We start from the raw sequence: 18,970 nt of genomic DNA, 5'->3' as shown, positions 1-18,970 counted from the left end.
AATTTTGTATGAATGAAATTAATAAATGAAATAAATACTCACGAGTATGACAAGGTAAAAATCGCAAGATGTTTCTGATAGTAGAAAAAACACGAACGCCTGATAACAATCCCAAAACAGGCTTCAAATTATAAAAAAGGTTATGAAAAAGCAGAAATGTTTTCACATGGAGTTTTAGGCAGCAACAAAAAGCTTCGATGTAGAAACAGCAGATCACAGAAAATAAAAATTAAAACTCACAATTCATTTTCAGTAATGCTGCATATTCATTGACCATTTGTTGGACACTTTCACGGTGGTATTCAAGCACACAATAACTGATAGGTAGAGGTAGCACAAGAGCCGTTTTCATCGTTTTTAACATTTATTCTCATAAACATACGCTTCTTTGGGCTTAGTCTGCGCCAGCCAGGGTCGCTCCAACACCGAAACTTTACACTTTTTAGCCACATCGTTGACCTTAAACGAAACGGTATAAACGTATTTCACTCCTTGGACCGTCTGTTTGACACCGCTGAGGATTTCGGGATTCCTGGGAAGTGGAGATGATATTTCAAGATAAATTAAAATTCTACTGTAGTACAGGAAAAAACAAAATTACGTCGGTTTATGACCACTCGATGCGGTAAAAATGCCGGCCACTCGCTTAACGTGTTCATCCTTTTTGAGGTCCGCTACGGGAATCACTTGTGGTCCTCCTGGAATCGGTACATCAGCCATCAGCACCTGTAAGTGGAAAACGTTAGTAAAATTGAAACCTAGAACGAACATTTAAAAAAATTACCTCCCCGATGGTGAAAACAATCATCACCGCTAGTATTTGATATTTCCAGAATGCCATTGCAACTAATTTGGGAGTCTGTAACAATCCGAACACTCTTTCGCTTTCAACCGACGAAACTCAACTGACTTCTGGCTTGGTGATGAGTACCCTTTTAAGTAGACTGAATGGCAGCTGTAGTGCTTATCGCACTTTTGCTGTCGTTATTTTCGTTTTATTCTTACATAATTCCGTAAGCAAAACACACAAAAAGGTTAACGAAATCGCGCGTGTGGTGGAAGATCGCGACGATAGGAGCCCATATTTTTTTGGGTAAGTTCTAATGCTAAGATATGAGCAAATGCAACTGACGGTAAAAAAAACACGTTCTAACGCAAAAAAACGGATTTTAAAAAAAGATCAAGAACCAAAGCGTTCTTTCGCAGATAAAGAGATCGTTGCCACTGAACTGGTTTTGAAGCAACTTTATAATGTCTCTATCAGTATCTATATATAAGGGGGCAAATAAGAGAGGTTGCATATTGTGGTTGAGAAGTTTGCAGTGACAACAGTGTAATATTACAGGTGATATCGTGATCTTGGTTACCTATTTTCTGATTAAAAAACCAAATTTCGCTTTATTTTTTTCTTGAAGCTGGTGTTGCGAAACAGAGACAGAGTTCGATAACGCTTTTGATTGGTGCTACCAGGCACTGATCCCACACGCACACGATCGCACCTACGATCATATAATATCGATTAGATCGATTCTTATCGACACCCGGTAGCATCCATAGAATCGCATCTCAGCCTGAGTAGAACGATAAAATGTGATAGATGTCAGTCGCGAATAAACCTTTATATGAAACGGTTGTGACGCCTTAGATCTCTCCACGTCCGAATAAAGGCTGGGTGCCTCCCAGAGTCCCAGCAGTGTAACCGTGCAAGTTTTTAGTTCCAGTATATAGCACCGAAAATCCCGACAGTGTGGCCGCTCTGATCCGGCCCAAGTTTTAGTAATAAACAGCTGGTTAGAAGAAACCGTCGTTCATGTTGTTACTGCAGTATGCAGCCTAATCAAAAAAGCGCAGTTTTTTTTTTAACCTTTGCATGTCGTCAGATTTCGTTTTGTTTTGGAATAATGTAAGAAAACAAACCGAAGCCCAAAGGTGCGATAAGCAATGCTGTTCAGACTTCTTAAAGATTGAAAGCGAAGCGAGCGTGTTTTTCTTTACTAAACTAATAATTTCGTTGCAGTTACAATGGCGTTCTGGAAATATCAACTACTAGAATTGATGGTTGTTCTCACCATTGGAGAGGTAAATCCTAAGCAGTCACCTCAAAAAGCTTCAGTTTCAGCAAATGCGTTCACTTACTGGTATTGATGGCTGATGTACCCGCTCCAGGAGGGGGAAAAGCGATTCCCAAGGAGGTTCTCACAAAGGAGGAACACGTCAAACGAGTGGCGGGTATTTTTGCTGCATCGGCTGGTGATAAACCAACGTAATTTTTCTATTGTAAATTTCAATAGAATTTTTGTTAGATTGAAAATATCATTTCTCTTGTCCAGGCATCCCGAGATTCTCAGTGGTGTCGTTAAGTCCGACCAAGGCAAAAAGTACATTTATACCGTTTCCTACGATGTGGCGATGTGTTTCAACGATGTGGCCAAAGAGTATGAAGTCTTGGTGTGGGAGCGACCCTGGCTGGCTGAAACGAAGCCCAATGAGGCGTATGTTTATGAGAGTAAATGCTGAAAAATAAAACTGCTTTGGTGTTACAGAAGTGTCCAATAAACTGTCAATAAAAAGCATTAATGAAATTTTGAGTTCTTATTTTTGTACCTTCACCCAATCCCGAGATACAACTAGTCTTATAAATCCGGATTCTAAATGAATCAAACTTTATCAAAAGCGCCAAATGACAACGCGGCGGTGAAGACAAAAGCCACCATCGGTATGGAATTCCGCATTACTTTTTCGTCCACAAAGTGATTCCGGTCGCGGAATTCCGCTGCGACTCTCCCTGCATTGTTTCCCTTCTCGTAGCAGCAGCAGCGGGCGCGAGTAAAGTTATCAATATTGACATCGATGATATGATTATTTTTATATCGCGGCATCCTCCGTCGTTGGTACCGGGACGACATCGGCGATCGGCGAACGATGACGCCAGCCTGCTGCTGCTGGCAGGCTGTGTGCGCACATAAATTTGGTGGAAATATTTTTACTAAAACGGAAAATTGGTTTGGCAGGAAGGAAAAAAGTGAGCTGATCAGTAGCGCGGTAATAGCAAAAGCAAATGCAGAGTGACACCGCACAGACCAGAGGGGGAGGGTGGAAGTCGGGGATAAATATCTTTAGCCAATTTACGAGCGGCTGAACCGGCAGTGGGGTAAATATTTGTCGGAAAGTGGCGCTAAAACGGCGCGGAGATGGCTTCGATTCCATGGGCGGGAATTGTGAAGGGGGAGAACGAGGAGAAAGTTTGATGGCTAGGGGGTAAAAGTAACGTTCGATGTTGGGAAAAATGCACAAAACTCCGCTGGTTTCAGCGGGCACTGCTGTTTGCGGATTAGGTCTAAAGGACATCTCCGTGTGTAAGTTGTAAGATGCTGTAAGAAGCTCTCTAGTGACGATAAATGCGCCGACGGCGGGCGGCACGGGCAACAGCAACCATGTGTGAATAGAGGATGATGATGATGATGATGTTGAGGGGGCAAACTCCGAAAGCAAAAACAGGTTTATGGAATTTATGAGTAAACATAATCGGAGATAGTCGATAGGAAAATATTTTCCATTTCAATTAGGGTAAGTAATCGGGAAATGGCTCCAACATCGGTAGGAAGTGAATAATTGAATTGACTGCTGGAGAAGCTGCAAACTATCTCTTTCTTATCCTAACGATGTGACAGGTTATTTGCATATTCTTCTAAAATCTTGAATCCAAAAGAAAACCATCCCCACATCAAGATAATGGAAACAAATCACGTTCTGTCGGCATGCTACCCGAAACCGATAGTACAAGTTGCAAATTTGTCCGAAACCCATTTCTCACCTCCCGGCCAAATCTGATCCCGGGAGCCAGGGATCAATTCATCATCTTATATTCATGCAGCCAAGCAAAGTCTCAATTCCTCCCGCTCTCTGTGTCTGTGTCTGTGAGCAGGCACCTGCTTGACTGGCTGTCCAGAATGCTCCTGAAAGGTAAAACTTTAAAAACCACACACACGAAATTGGATGGTCTACAGGAGAGCGCCGGTGTTATTATGCTTGTAATTGGTCAGAGAAATTCTGCTTGCTGGTTGGAACCGACATGTCGACCGGCGGTTTCTGGCGCAAACCCGATCGGAATTGCCAATCGTTTGCAGTTCGACAGGGGTCGGTTTTGGTGGTAGCACAAAAAAATATATGAAATTTTGCATTACAAAAATTTAAAGAGGAATTTCATCGTATAAGCCGCCAATGAAATTTGAGAGCAGTGAACTAGTGAAGGTGAACATGATAACTTGTTATTTTTGGCATTCTTCAGATTGGGCTTCAACCGAATCAAATTTAGCTATTCTCAATCTCAACCATAAGCACGAGGTAACTGCAACAGATAAGAAGTAGCACTCGGATTACCAGTGCGTAAACAATCTGCGAGATAGCTTAACACTGAAACTGAATGCAAATAATTTCATCGGGAGCTATTAATCAAAACCCTGAGATATTTGAAAATTATAACTCCCTGAAAGGAACTATTTTATTTTTCTTTGGCCGGTGTAATTATAAGAAGGACTTATGTTATCAAAAGGAAAGTCAGCAGGGGTACTGTAGAGCCCAGATCGTAGACAACTAATATTAGAAATTTGGTAAAAAATTTTTGATCAGAGCTGAAATTAAAATAAGATAGCCATTTCTAAATCAGTTCATGTGATAACGTCGTGCGGGGCTCTTTTGACATTTTTTCGATTGGAAAATTAGATAGCCGCCCATCAAAATGCTGAAAAAAAAATGATTTTGTGATGCTAACTATTGTACTATCGGAAAATATAGATCCATGTTGAACGCATATTTCCACCAATCAGAGCAGAAAACAAGTGTAAATATCAGGCGAAACTTTCAGGTCCAGTCTAAATTAAACTAAACCTTTCTTCCCCAGCACAGCCGATACTAAAGCGTATGTATTTTTTATGCTATTTCCGTAGACTAGTAGGCTTCTCCTCCACTGATAGCTTTCCTCGAAAGACTGGTATAAAGGATAACAAACACGAATTTCACCTCCATTTCCATTTGTAAGACGGTAGCATGAGGACGGTAAGGCCTGAAAAAGGGATTGACAAAATCCAGTTCGTCTCGTACAGGGCTTCAATTTTCCCGGTAGACGGAATTCATCGGCTTCAACGCAAAGTGAACGCGTACACGCAGTGGGGCTGGAGCATTCGTCTCTTTGTTGGCTAGTATGGAATACTTTTTAGCTGTCGAAGATGTTGCGCAAATGTTTTATGCAAATGACAATCCAAAATGACTAGAAAATAATCAAACTTGCTAAATGTCACTGTTGTCACATATCAATGGCACTTTTTAGTGTCCGAAAAATCATTTGATTGAAGTAGTTATTATTTGTAGTACAATAAATATTTTTTTGAAGTAGAATACTTCTCTCAGGAAGTTCGGCTACATAGGGATGTGAAATGAAAATCTAAAACCGAAAAAAGTGAAAAATATGTCCAATTTCAAATGCTAATAAATCGGTTAGTATTCGATGGATTTCCTTCGTTCTTGCAGCAATAGATTGGAAAATCTTCTAAGATTCTTCCCAAAATAAGATGATTGTAATTTTATTATTCACACTATTGTACTACTGAAAATAGTCAAGCCTTGTCAAAACGAAAAATTCGACCTCTGATTGGTCGTTATATGCTTGCTTCCCAAGCACGGTCGACAGAATCATATACCTTGCAATTGAAAACATGCTATTTGGCCTATATAAGAGTCTGTTTCAGCCGGAGCCGCTCATAATAGTTCTAGACAGCGACAACAGCAGTCGTCCTTCCTTAGCAGCAGCACTAGCCCTGTGGTTGGTCACCACGTCTCAGGAGCAGCGCGGTTTTTCTCAGCGTGTGTCGCCAGACAGCCATTATTCCCCCCGTGTTGGGGCAGCATGATGATTGCCATCAGGAAATCCAATTTCGGAAATCAAAATGCCTTTTTAAGGCAAATAAACAAGTCATTGAAAGTTAATAATTTTTGAAGTAGAATACTTCTCTCAGGAAGTTCGGCTACATAGGGATGTGAAATGAAAATCTAAAACCGAAAAAAGTGAAAAATATGTCCAATTTCAAATGCTAATAAATCGGTTAGTTTTCAATGGATTTCCTTCGTTCTTGCAGCAATAGATTGGAAAATCTTCTAAGATTCTTCCCAAAATAAGATGATTGTAATTTTATTATTCACACTATTGTACTACTGAAAATAGTCAAGCCTTGTCAAAACGAAAAATTCGACCTCTGATTGGTCGTTATATGCTTGCTTCCCAAGCACGGTCGACAGAATCATATACCTTGCAATTGAAAACATGCTATTTGGCCTATATAAGAGCCTGTTTCAGCCGAAGCTGCTCGTAAAAGTTCTAGACAGCGACAACAGCAGTTGTCCTCCCTTAACAGCAGCAGTAGCAGTGCAGTGGATACCAGCGATAGCGGATAGCGGCCAAAGCTGTGGCATAGCAATGGATAGCGCACTGGTTGCAGCGGATTTAGCATCGATAGCAGCTGGGCCAGCTGATGCAGGAACAGCTGATACCAATGGCAGCGTATAGCGGTTACAACTGTGACACGGCTACGGAAAGCGTAGCAGTTGCAGCAGGTATCAGCATCGATAGCAGCTGATGCAGTGAGGCACTTTAGTGAAATGCAGTCTCTGTGCGATAGAGGGCACTAGTAAATGCATTCAATGAAAAGTTGACTCATTTTGACAACACATGAGCCGTCTAGTTTTGAATGTTAAATAAGCTTTTCACTCAGGATGAAATAAAAACCTGATGATTGAAGAGTTAATGTTTTCTCTTGAGTTCATTTACATTTTTAAATTTGTAAAAGTTATAAATTCTACTTTATCTCCGTGTCTCAGAACGTGCTGAATTATCTTTTCCTTCAGTCATAAGCAAGACATCCGAAAAAATTTCATTATCTCAAAATTTAAAAATTGTCAAGTCCCAACCATGACAAGCAACTTAGCGCAAAATTCGATTAATCTGATTAGTCAACGTTTATTAACTAGTAAAAACGATTGACACGCAAGCAGCCGTTTTTTTTTTCTTGTAAAAGTATTCTACTTCAACCTTGCGGTCGAGGCTTTGCACACAACCCTCCTGTGATTTTTTAATCTCGTTTTTCATGATTGTTGTATGAGAGTTCGACTGTTGGAAATTTTACGAAAGTTGGTTGTAATTTAGGCTGAGCAGTCTTGAATAAGTAGAACGATCTGGGTTTTTACTGTCCGATCAGTGACGATACGTCGGACAGTAAAAAACCAGATCGTTCTACTTATTCAAGACTGCTCAGCCGAAATTACAACCAACTATCGTAATCCCGTTTTTTAAACGTGTGAAATCACATTCAGGACTGCTGCTAATCTAGCTAGATTCCTACCTGTTGTTACTTTCACCCGCCCAAAGTGCCACGTAGGGGAAGTTGTGACAAAATGGACACCCTAAGCTATTTCTCAATTTTCTCTATAATTGAACACTAAAACCATGAGTCGATCGCGCACATTAACGGAGAAACTAATGATTGATGCAAAAAATAGTTAGAGATACTCTAATAAAGTATTCTTCGAAGTTTTCTTGAGATTTTTCAAAAAGAGTTTTTTGGGGGTGAAATGGACATGTGTAGGTAAAATGAACATAGAAAGGTGGTAATATAAACACCTTGGACGTGAACGTTAATAATCGCTTTACTGGTAGCAAAATGTTGTTCGATTACACGTGACACAGTGATTAATTATCTATTTAATTGTGTGATTCCGATACAAACACGGAGCATCCATAATTATCAATGGAAATTTGCACAATTTTTCTACCATCTCCTAGGGCTGTCCATTTTACTTGCGCAGTACGTGTTATTGAAAATACTCAGAAATATTGAAAAAATCATTCAAACAATTACTAACCTTTAATGATTTTTGGTGGTTAGTAGTCTGAGTTCAGATATAGGCACAAAAGTCCTTGAAAAACTGTTTTACACTAAAAAAAAGGTTATTTCTTGTAAGCCAAAAATAACATCACCACCACAAATGTGCACGTGTCTTTTGTTTTTGTGTCGCATAGTTTGTCTTAAATAGCTTCTAGTTCAGAAGTACTATACTGCCGCTCATGGCAAGTCCGTCCCAATTGCATTTTTGTCAATTTTGAGTTTATTTATGGAATCAATTCCTTTTTATATCTACTTTCGGTAAAACAAATATTTTTGAATACTTTGTTCTGAGGAACTATGAAAAAAATAGCAAGTCGGTTTGTCCCATAGCAAAAGTGATCGCAAGTCGGTCCCATTGCAAAAATCTTTGCAATTTAACCCCGCAACCAATAATGATTATGAAAAAATGTGATATTTACCACAACGTATGGTCTTCAGGTTGAGAATTGGATGTACCAAATAATATTCGATAGGAGGTTTGATTGAATTTTACGCGTTCTACATCGTGTGGCTCTAGGTGATAGTACAATGTTTTCTTCAAGACAAAGTTTCCACCAGTAGCTTTTTTCAGCTGTTGTTTGTTGACAGTGAACGCTTCAGGTGTGTCACTGTATTGTTAGTTAAAGCATTCTTTAGTAAATACTAGTTTTCGTATGTTATCCTTATTTTATCAATTATTGTCGTGAATTTCGTTTTGAATAATTTGTCAGTCATATCAAATACTTCAGTACGCTACTTAGCTGTTTTTTAACGGAGCAAACATTTTCCTATAGGTGTTCTTTCATATTTGCTTCCATTGCTACGTGGAAGCTGTCCGCTGTCACGAACGTGTGACCGCTCTCAGGAAAATTTAGAACAAATTCCTACACATAAACTGATTTCGAATTTATCAGTAGTATCAAATGTAAAAACAAAATCTAATTTTATTTTGAGCGGCGCAGTTGGTACATTGTGTTATGCTTCTCACAACAAACTTGTTTAATGAAGCGCGAGAGAAGGTCATTTATGAATTGACCAGCGATAGATTCTTTGCAAACGTAAGCTATAGCACCGCCATCGATTTGCAGTAGGTATTTAGTTTGTTTTTCATAACCGGTCGTAGCTGGCTATGGGACTGACTTGCTATTATTCTGGCTACGTACTCTAAAAGTAATCGCATGTGAGTCCCAGCTTATGATTATCAACAAATTTTTATCAAATTTCAGTGTTTATGTAATAAACACTGAAATAAAAGTGTTTATGCAAGTTTTAATGATGCAAAAGTGTTAGATTGTCATTGCAGTACTAAATTCTGTTGATGGTTTTGATTGAAAAAGCATTTGAGTGCAAAATTTCACTTAAAGTGTTACGATTTTTAATTGCTGTTTTCTCATCAGCACCAAAACGCAAATGGGACGGACTTGCTATGAGCGGCAGTATAAGTACTATAGGATAAGGTGCCAATGGAGTTTGTGCTATTTTCAACGTTATAGTCGAGATTTAAGCAGGTGTCCATTTTACCACCCCTGTTAATTTTACCAACAATTCCCCTATTCATTTTTCCATTACTCAGGAATAGCGAGAAGAAGGCCCAAATATTTTGGTTGTCAGTACAAGCTATAATCGTAAGCTATTCTGATTTCAATATCTACCAAGTGGAAGCGCTGATATGAATACCTTATAATTTTATCCATTTATTTAATAAATATTTTTGTAATTTTCGATTAAACAAACCGCTGCAACATAAGCAACAATAGTATCGCACGCTAGCCTGGGGACAAACAGCGGTCTCGATCAACTAGATTAGTTTAGAGAATTCGTTATCGATATTGTTTTTGGCTCATTTTGTATGTTGTAGGATAAGAACAACGATACAACGTGCCCCAGCGCTGAGTCGAGAAAATTTCCAGCTCGAAAAGATCCTCGACCTGATCGGGAATCGAACCCAACATCGCAACCGTGTGGGAGAGCTAGCCGATTTCGCCGTTCCGATTTTCAATCAGACCGGACAAGACTAAAATCCAGACCCAATTTTTCGTTCCAATATCGAGCACTTTTAAACTATTATCATGAATTTCTCAGGAATTGCATTTAGAAAACGTCAATATGTCCAGCTTTTAAAAGTCATAAAAAAGTCAAATTACATGATTTTGCACCCCTACTTTGGATTTGAACACTTGAATGCACTACCTACCTACAAGTGTACTGTTCAGATGGTAAGGTACGTGAATAAGGCGACTCATCTCTTCAGTCAAGGTCAACGTATCAAGGTCTGACAAACAGACTTAGCCATGCTCCTGAAAGTGGAGCAATGCGTGGAATAATTGTTTTTTTTTTTTTTTTACAGTGCATACATAGACTTGCTCACTTTCGAAGCTGGATGCGCAGAGATGTTGTCTGAGTTCATTTATCGCTGTCTAATTATTTTCGTGAAAGTAAATCCGGAGATACCAGTCTTTCGAAATGATTGTGAGTGAGTGGGTTTTCGTTAGAATAATTGTCTCACTGGCGTCGACAAAAATGTTAAGCTGGAGATCTCCAATCTCATCTGATGTCACATTCAGGAAATAGACAAAGTGATGCTTATTTGTTTGAGATCATCGAATAAGCCTGTCCGCCAATGCCAGCTTTCGAGAATATCCCCACCGACATTGTCGTCCCAGTCAGAAACTCGAGAAACTCTTGAGCGTTCAGGTTTTTTCATGTACTGCACTGAACATGGCGATGACGTCGAACCAAACGTTACCACATCCATGATAAAAATCCGCGGTGCCTGACTTTGGACATCTCGCATAGGAAAACACTGGGAGTCACGAACAGTGTTATGAATTTTTTTTTTTTTTTAAGGGGGGATTTGTTAGTAGCTTAAGTATTTATGATAAATATTAGTAAATAATGAGTATGTGTGTCCAATCACAAATGGTGACTTCTCAACACTGTTAGAAATTTGTAATTTTAATTGTTAGGATTTGTTTGCTTTCGCAATAAGGACTTATAATTCGTAGGGATTTAAACCTACTTGTCAGGAAAGGGGGAGTAAACTTACAACTGACTTAATTGATAACTTATTGGCTATAAAGAGAGCTTATCGTAGCAATTGAGGATTGCAACGATTTTTGTCGAAAATTGTTAATAATTTTATTTGACATAGCTTCTAATGGTTCAACACCAGTAAGTCTATGTAATTCGAGTGTACCAAACCAAGGAGGACGCTTCAAAATCATTTTCAGAATTTTATTCTGAATCCTTTGGAGCGTTTTCTTCCTTGTTGAACAGCAACTTGACCAGATCGGTACAGCACAAAGCATTGCTGGTCTAAAAATTTGTTTGTAAATCAAAAGTTTGTTCTTTAAACAAAGTTTAGAATTCCTGTTAATGGGAGAATATAAACATCTCGTATATTTGATGCACTTGGCTTGTATACTCTCAATGTGCTCTTTGAAAATAAGTTTTTTTATCATAAATTAGTCCTAAGTACTTAACCTTGTCGGACCAACTTAAAATAACCCCATTCATCTTGACAACGTGACTATTGTTTGGCTTGAGGAAAGAAGCCCTAGGCTTATGCGGAAAAATTATCATTTGAGTTTTAGAAGCATTGGGAGAGATTTCCATTAAACTTTTCTGCAATCGACTGCATATGACACGAAGACTTTTTCCTTTTACGGAAATGCTTGTGTCATCGCAGAACAATGACTTTGCGTATCCTGGAGGCAAATCAGGAAGATCTGAAGTGAATATGTTGTACAGGACTGGACCCAAGACTGAACCTTGAGGTACACCTGCTCTGACAGGAAATCTATCAGATTTTGAAATCTGATAGACAACCTGCAGAGTTCGATCAGTAAGATAGTTTTTTAAAATTTTGATTAGGAAAATTGGAAAATTAAAAGTTTGCAATTTCGCAATCAAACCTTTATGCCAAACACTGTCGAATGCTTTTTCTATGTCTAAAAGAGCAGCTCCAGTGGAATAACCTTCAGATTTGTTATGTTAGCTCGTATCATATTAGTAACTCTGAGCAATTGATGAGTTGTGGAATGCCCATGGCGAAATCCGAACTGTTCATTTGCAAAAATTGAATTTTCGTTGATGTGTGACATCATTCTGTTAAGAATAATTCTCTCAAACAGTTTACTTATTGAAGAAAGCAAACTGATTGGTCGATAACTTGAAACTTCAGCTGGGTTTTTATCCGGTTTTAAAATGGGAGTAATTTTTGCATTTTTCCATAATTTGGGAAAATATGCAATTTTGAAGCAGCAATTGAAAATTTTTACTAAAAATTCCAATGTGCTCTCAGGGAGATGTTTGATTAGTATATTAAAGATTCCATCGTCACCAGGTGCTTTCATATTTTTGAAATTTTTAATAATTGATTTAATCTCATTCAAGTTAGTTTCAATTATTTCTGCAGGTAAAAAATTCTGGGAAGAAATTAAATCAAATTGACGTGTGACTTCATTTTCAATTGGACTCACAAAATTCAAATTTGAGTTATGAACACTCTCAAACTGCTGAGCAAGTCTTTGAGCCTTTTGTTCATTGGATACAAGAAAACGTTCACCATCTTTTAAAACTGGAATAGGCTTTGAAGGTTTCTTAAGAATCTTCGACAGCTTCCAAAAAGATTTTGAATATGGTTTCAATTTTTCAACTTTAGTCTCAAAATTTTGATTTCTCAGAAGAGTAAATCTATGTTTAATCTCTTTCTGTAAAACTTTATAAATAGTTTTAAAAACAGGGTCACGAGAACGTTGATATTGACGTCTGCGGACATTTTTCAAACGAATTAGAAGTTGAAGATTTTCGTCAATTATTGGTGAATCAAATTTCACTTGAGCCTTTGGAACAGAATAATTCCTGGCATCAACAGTTGCACATTTTAATGCTTCCAAAGCGGAATCAATACTCACTTCGTTTTGCAAATCAAGCTCATTATTGAAATTTCTCTCAATATGAGTTTTGTATCTTTCCCAATTAGCCATGTTATAATTAAAAACAGAGCTCATAGGGTTTAAAACTGATTCATGTGATAAAGAAAAAGTTATTGGAAGATGGTCAGAATCAAAGTCAGCATGTGTGATAAAATCACTACATACATGACTTTGATCTGTTAGTACCAGATCAATTGTTGAAGGGTTTCTTACAGAAGAAAAGCATGTAGGACTATTCGGAGACAAAATAGAATAGTATCCTGAAGAACAATCATTGAATAAAATTTTGCCATTGGAATTACTTTCAGAATTATTCCATGAATTATGTTTAGCGTTAAAATCGCCGATTATAAAAAATTTCGAACGATTTCTGGTGAGTTTTTGTAAATCACCTTTAAAATAATTTTTGAGCTCGCGTGTGCATTGAAATGGTAAATATGCTGCGGCAATAAATAAAATCCCAAGTTCAGTTTGAACTTCAATTCCCAAAGTTTCAATAACTTTCGTCTCAAGATGGGGAAGAGCACGATGTTTGATTCGGCGATGAATAACAATTGCAACTCCACCGCCGGAACCCTGAATCCTATCATATCTATGAACCACGTAATTGGGATCATATTTTAATTTTATGTTAGGTTTCAAAAATGTTTCAGAAATAATTGCAATATGCACATTATTTACTGTTAAAAAATTAAAAAGCTCATTCTCATTGGCCTTCAATGAGCGAGCATTCCAATTTAATATTTTAATTGTTTTATTTAAAATCATTGCTAAATTTTAAATTAGAAACAATTTTAATAGTAAAATTTGTGCCTATTTGAATAACTTCAAACATTGATTTTGCCTGCAACATGGCGTTCATAAGATCGAACATTGCCTGTTACAAAAAAGAAAGTTTACCTGCCGTAATAGGCCCCAGGCAGTTGACATTAGAAAAAATATTTTCGGTAGCAATATTAGCTGGAGTGATAGGTGTACAATTATTTTCTAGCGTGTTTTGCTTACCCATATTAACGGTTATTTTCGAACTACCAACACTAGGCGGTATAATGTTCGAACTACCTGTAACCTGTGCATAAGTTAAACGGGTATGCAAAGGAGTAGGTAAACTATGCGTCACTGGTACGCTTGGAGAATTTTGTTTTGAAGTTGGTTTTAATTGAGAAATTGAATTTTGTTTACCTTGCCTTGCCTAAACAATTGCTAAACGGACTGGGCATTGATAAAAATTTGACATATGTTTGCCCTTACAATTCGCACAGCGAAAATTTTTACTCTCTTTCACAGGACATGTGTCCTTTTTGTGAGAAGAGTCTCCACAATTAAGACATTTTTGGTCCATGTTACAGAATTTGGAACCATGGTCATAACGTTGGCAAGTACGGCATTGGGTGATATGCTTTTCACCTCCGCCATACTTCCTATAAATTGCCCACTTTACACGCACATTATACAAAGCATGTGCTTTTTCAAAAAATTTTAAGTTGTTAACCTCATTGCGGTTAAAATGAATTAAATAATTAACAAGGGAAATTTCAGTTCTCTGACTGTTTTCGCCTCGTGATTTTTGTTTCATTAGAATTACTTGGGTAGGGGCTATGCCAAGTAAATCTGTTAAAGTAAGTTTGATCTCATCAACGGTTTGATTTCACCAGCTTCTTGCTCAGGCAAAATATCAAATGATTGTCACTACAGACACTCGAAGTGTCAGAAAAAGATGCCTCTCTTTTCCTCCCCGCAGCGATGCGAGGTTTCTTTTTCCGTCCAGCCATTTCAGGTGATACGAAAAAAGTTAAAACAAATGTTAAATTCAAAAGTAGGTAGTCTTGAGAAAGACTGATGGGAAATAACTTTTAGGTAGTCTTTAAAGAGACACACTGACAAAACACAAACTTTGAAGCTATAGGCAGTCAAAGACCAGTCCACAAGCAACCGAAAAATCGCCTGATCTGTAGGACAGTTCAAGACGCACTGAATTCAACTGACGATATGTTCTCAGTATGTACCACTATGCAGTGAGACTGTAATGCGGGTACTTTCAATATGGGACAAACACAACTTGGTATTTTTTCAATGTTTTTCCATACAAGAGTATCTATTTTAGATTTTTTTCGGAAAATATGATAACAATTAAGTCTATTCCCGATGATAACTCAAAAGTGACGAAAATCAGTATTGGACAGTTATGCGGGCTCCGGCAGTATAGTGGATTAGGGTCAGAAGCCCCTTGGTGCAAAGAAAATCCACAACCAAGAAAGAATTTTCTCTCATTTTGCCATCAGATTATTTTGGTTTTTTCAGATACAATATTTTATCTCATTTCTGTTTCTATTTTTGACTCGTTCTGATTTAAATTTTTCCGAAATTGTTATCGCAGTTTTATTTTATATTTGTCTCAATGCTATCCTTTTTCTCTTATTTTTGTATCATTCATTCCGGTTTTGTTTTGTTTTGTTTGTATCTAAGTGTTTTTATTATTTTTCACAATTTTTGTCTCATTGCTGTATCGTTTATTTTCCGGTTTTGTCTTTCTTTTTTGTCTTCTTGTTTTCTATTCTTTAAAATTTTTGTCATTTTGTTTATTGATCGGCAATTTCTTTTTGTCTAATTTCTATTACATTTCAATCGTTCGGTTTTTTTTGACATATTTAGCAATCTCATTATATAAACGCATTATTTTCTTTTGTCTTAGTGACCTCTTTAATTTTTTGACAGTTCTGATAGGGGTACTGCTCTATATTCATCTCAGCCCATATATTCATTTCATACAACATGAAAGCACATTTGAAAACAGGAAAAACGTATATTTTGTAACTAAATCGATTTGCTAATCCATGGAACGGATTTTTCTTAGTTCACTTTAGATTTCTCATAAAGTACAATCCTCAGAAACTCACTTAAAAGCATTAAATTTGATATTATAGTTGGGCATCTGCACTCGAAAACTTGACGAAAATTGACATAAATGCAAATTGACAGCACTGCTATGGTTACCTAGGTTACCATATTTGCACGTAAACAACTACAGCGGATATCTAGGTAACCTACTACGACGGGCTGCGGCTACGTTCATACATGATAATGTGATTAATTCATGATTAACAGTGCACTGCAGTGTGATGAATATGGGGGCGTCGTGAGATGAATAATTGAGCAGTGACTTATGTTTTGAGATGGATATGAAAGCGTTGTGCACAATGGTTTGTTTCACAAAATTCAGGAGAAATCTAGCTAAGTTTACTAAAAATACAATACTGAACGGTTTGATAAGAGCTCGTAAGCGTGTTTTGTTTATTTGTCAATGATTTCATGAAAATTTGTTGTTTAATCCGTGCATTTTTTGTGAATATCGGCTTAATGAGATGAATAATGGAGCAGTTCCCCTATTTTTTTATTTCTGCCGTTTCAAACATGTGTAGATGTCTAAATTTTGTGCATGTTCATTTGTTTTCTTTTTTTTTTCATTTTATTTCCCTTAGTTTTGTTTGTTCATATTGGTCTTACTTTTCGTCTTATTTTTCTTATGTTTTATTTTTGTCCTATTACATATCCAATTTTTATCTACCGGTTTTGTTACATTTTTTATTGCAGATTTTTGCCTCATTTTGTCTTATTCCTGTCAATTTATCTTTTTTTATTCTTCTTATTTTTGTCACATTTAGTATTTCTTACTATTTTGGTCATTTTTTGCCTTTTTCCTAGAAAGGTATATCAATCACTGCAAAAACTAAAGGTAGAAAAGTGATCGAAAGGGTCGAATGTCGAATATCACTCGACTGTGTGTGTGTGTGTTACGCTCTCCCAATCTCACTCGATTCTCTCAGAGATGGCTGGACCGATCTTCATGAAATTGATTGCAAAATAATCGTTTAGTTACCCCATAAGACCCTATTGAATTTTATTGCAATCGGATTTTTAGTTTAGAGGATATGTTTAAAAATGTGAAAATCACGAAACATCATTATCTCAGAAACTACTCAACCGATTTCAACAAAATTGATTTCAAATGAACAAGCTACTTGAAACACCCTTCAACTTTTGAGTTTCATGAAGATTGAACGTGTGGTTCAAAAGTTATTTACAGAAACGTGTTCTGGAGAGTGTTTGATCTCACTCATGTTTCTCAGAGATGGCTGGACCGATTTCCACAAAATCAGTGTGATATGGAAGGTCTAATTACCCCATAAGACCCTATGGATTTGTTTTGCAATCGGACTATTACTTTGTCTGTAATGTTTAAAAATGTGAAATCCAGCTTTGAAAAGTAACATATTCCGAAAAATACATAAACTCACTCACATTTCTCAGAGATGGTTGAACCGATTTCCACAAAAATTGTGTCAAATGAGGTTTAGCTACCTCATAACACCCTATTGAATTTCACTGTAATCGGTCTGTAACTTTGTCTGTAATGTATCAAAATATGAAAATCACGAAACTTCATTATCTCAGAAAGTACACAACCAATTTGAACAATATTGGTATCAAATGAACGGGCTAGTTAAAGGTCAATTAATGAATTTTATAGTGATTAGACACTTGGTTCAAAAGTTGTGAAAACATGTTCCGATGACTTTTCAAATTCACTCGTTTTCCTAAAAATGGCTGGACTAAATTCAACAATCTTAGTGTCAAATGAAAAGTTTTGCTTCCCTATAGATTTCCGTTTTATTTGACTATAATCGTATTTTTATTCCAACCGTTATGTATTAAATTATAAAAGCAATGAAAGTCTATTATCTCAAAGATTACACGACTTATTTGAACATATCTAGTGTCATACGAACGGGTTGTCTCTCTAACTCACAAGTAACAAATTTCATAGCAATTTGATATGTGGTTCAAAAGTTATGGAAAGAAAAGAAATTTAAAGGCTATTTAAAACAATACCTGCTTTAATCAATATATGTGGCCTCAATATAATTTAAATATGGTATCGTACTATTTGAATGTTCCCGGTATCGCTCCTGATTGAATTGTTTGAAATTAAGAGTCATTTCTTTTATTTCTCTATTTCTGGAGCATTTACATTACGCCAAATTTCATATTTTATGCTTCAATAACATCATTATTTTATAACCCAAAAACTGAATAAACCTTGATTGAATTGAAGCGCTCATGTAAATCTATTTTTACAAATAATAAGTTTGAATGAGAAAGGTTGGGTCTGACCGCTAGGTGGATAGATTTAGATTTTTATTACCGACATTTCTAGTAAATTTTTGTTTCGTTTATATCTCATATTTGTCTTATTTTCGTCTCAATTTCATTGCAGTTATTTTCCAGTTCTATTTCAGTGTATTTTCCAATTTTCAATTCATTTTTGTTTAGTTTTCATCTTATGTTTGTCTCATTTTTGTATTATTTTGGTCCTTATATAATCACACTCTTCATTTTAACGTAAGGGGTCTTTCAATAATTACGTAAACATACTTCTCCACTTTTTAAGAATAAAGATAATTCCACAATTTAAGATAAGGATGATGACATCTTGAAAATGAATTTAAAATTAAAATAAGTTTTGAAATTCAAAACTACAGTAACCTTTGAATAGAAGTCCTCGAAAACTTCATGGTTGGCAACGACTGTAAATTAATTCATCCTGGATACCACTTTCAAATTAGTTTTGAAGGAAAAAAATCATAGTTCGTTCAAAATCTCGTATAACTATTTGCAACATCCTCCCCCTCAGTTGTTTTGTGAAATTCTTTTTTTTTCTTTTATCAAAGACACCACAAATCTATGAACATTCCCAACGCCAAGGAATGGAATTCTTTTGTGTCGCACACACAAAACCCCGAAACTGACATGTAAATTGTATTGTTTGGCACCGTTATCCGGACGTTTCGAAATCCGCTAAAGCGAATTGCCGGTCTTCAAAAGACCAACCAACGTCGGGCGCCACACCAGCAAAAAAAAGTGAACACCGTATCTTCCCTTCGTGATCCGTTCCGACGGCAGCGCTGCGTCGGATAAAACAATAGAGAGCAACTGCCGTTGCACAGCCAGGGGTTTAGACAAAAGAAATCGGGCGCGGTCTGTCAAATATGGTGTTGCTTTTGGGTTTTGGGTAGAGAAGCGGGAGAAAATATATCCGAACCAATGCGACTGCATGAAGCG

At 36.9% G+C, this 18,970-nt stretch overlaps 2 protein-coding genes across 3 annotated transcripts; one reads left to right on the top strand and one right to left on the bottom strand.

Annotated features, from left to right (window-relative positions):
* Positions 1-200: 200 nt before the first annotated feature.
* On the bottom strand, positions 201-942 carry LOC129717896 (uncharacterized). The gene is made up of 3 exons (XM_055668163.1): positions 785-942; positions 602-726; positions 201-532 (listed from the first exon to the last, which is right to left on the bottom strand). The coding sequence occupies exons 1-3, from the start codon at positions 839-841 to the stop codon at positions 358-360; spliced, it is 357 nt and encodes a 118-aa protein (XP_055524138.1). The 5' UTR covers positions 842-942; the 3' UTR covers positions 201-357.
* A 367-nt stretch (positions 943-1,309) lies between these two features.
* LOC129717897 (uncharacterized) lies at positions 1,310-2,547 on the top strand. Of its 2 annotated transcripts, XR_008726774.1 has the most exons (4): positions 1,310-1,345; positions 1,416-1,929; positions 2,018-2,263; positions 2,331-2,547. XR_008726774.1 is itself a non-coding variant. In XM_055668164.1 (3 exons), exons 2-3 carry the CDS (start codon positions 2,145-2,147, stop codon positions 2,515-2,517), a joined length of 306 nt encoding a protein of 101 aa, XP_055524139.1. In that variant the 5' UTR covers positions 1,312-1,345; positions 2,018-2,144; the 3' UTR covers positions 2,518-2,547. The 2 variants fall into 2 exon arrangements, 1 of the variants encoding a protein (XP_055524139.1); XM_055668164.1 differs by lacking the exon at positions 1,416-1,929 and having other exon boundaries at positions 1,312-1,345.
* The last annotated feature ends 16,423 nt before the right edge of the window (positions 2,548-18,970 follow it).

Source organism: Wyeomyia smithii, chromosome 1 (assembly GCF_029784165.1).
Source record: "Wyeomyia smithii strain HCP4-BCI-WySm-NY-G18 chromosome 1, ASM2978416v1, whole genome shotgun sequence".
Taxonomy (NCBI): domain Eukaryota; kingdom Metazoa; phylum Arthropoda; class Insecta; order Diptera; family Culicidae; genus Wyeomyia; species Wyeomyia smithii.
The sequence above is the reverse complement of the archived record's forward strand: the minus strand, read 5'-3'. Positions and strand labels throughout refer to the sequence as shown.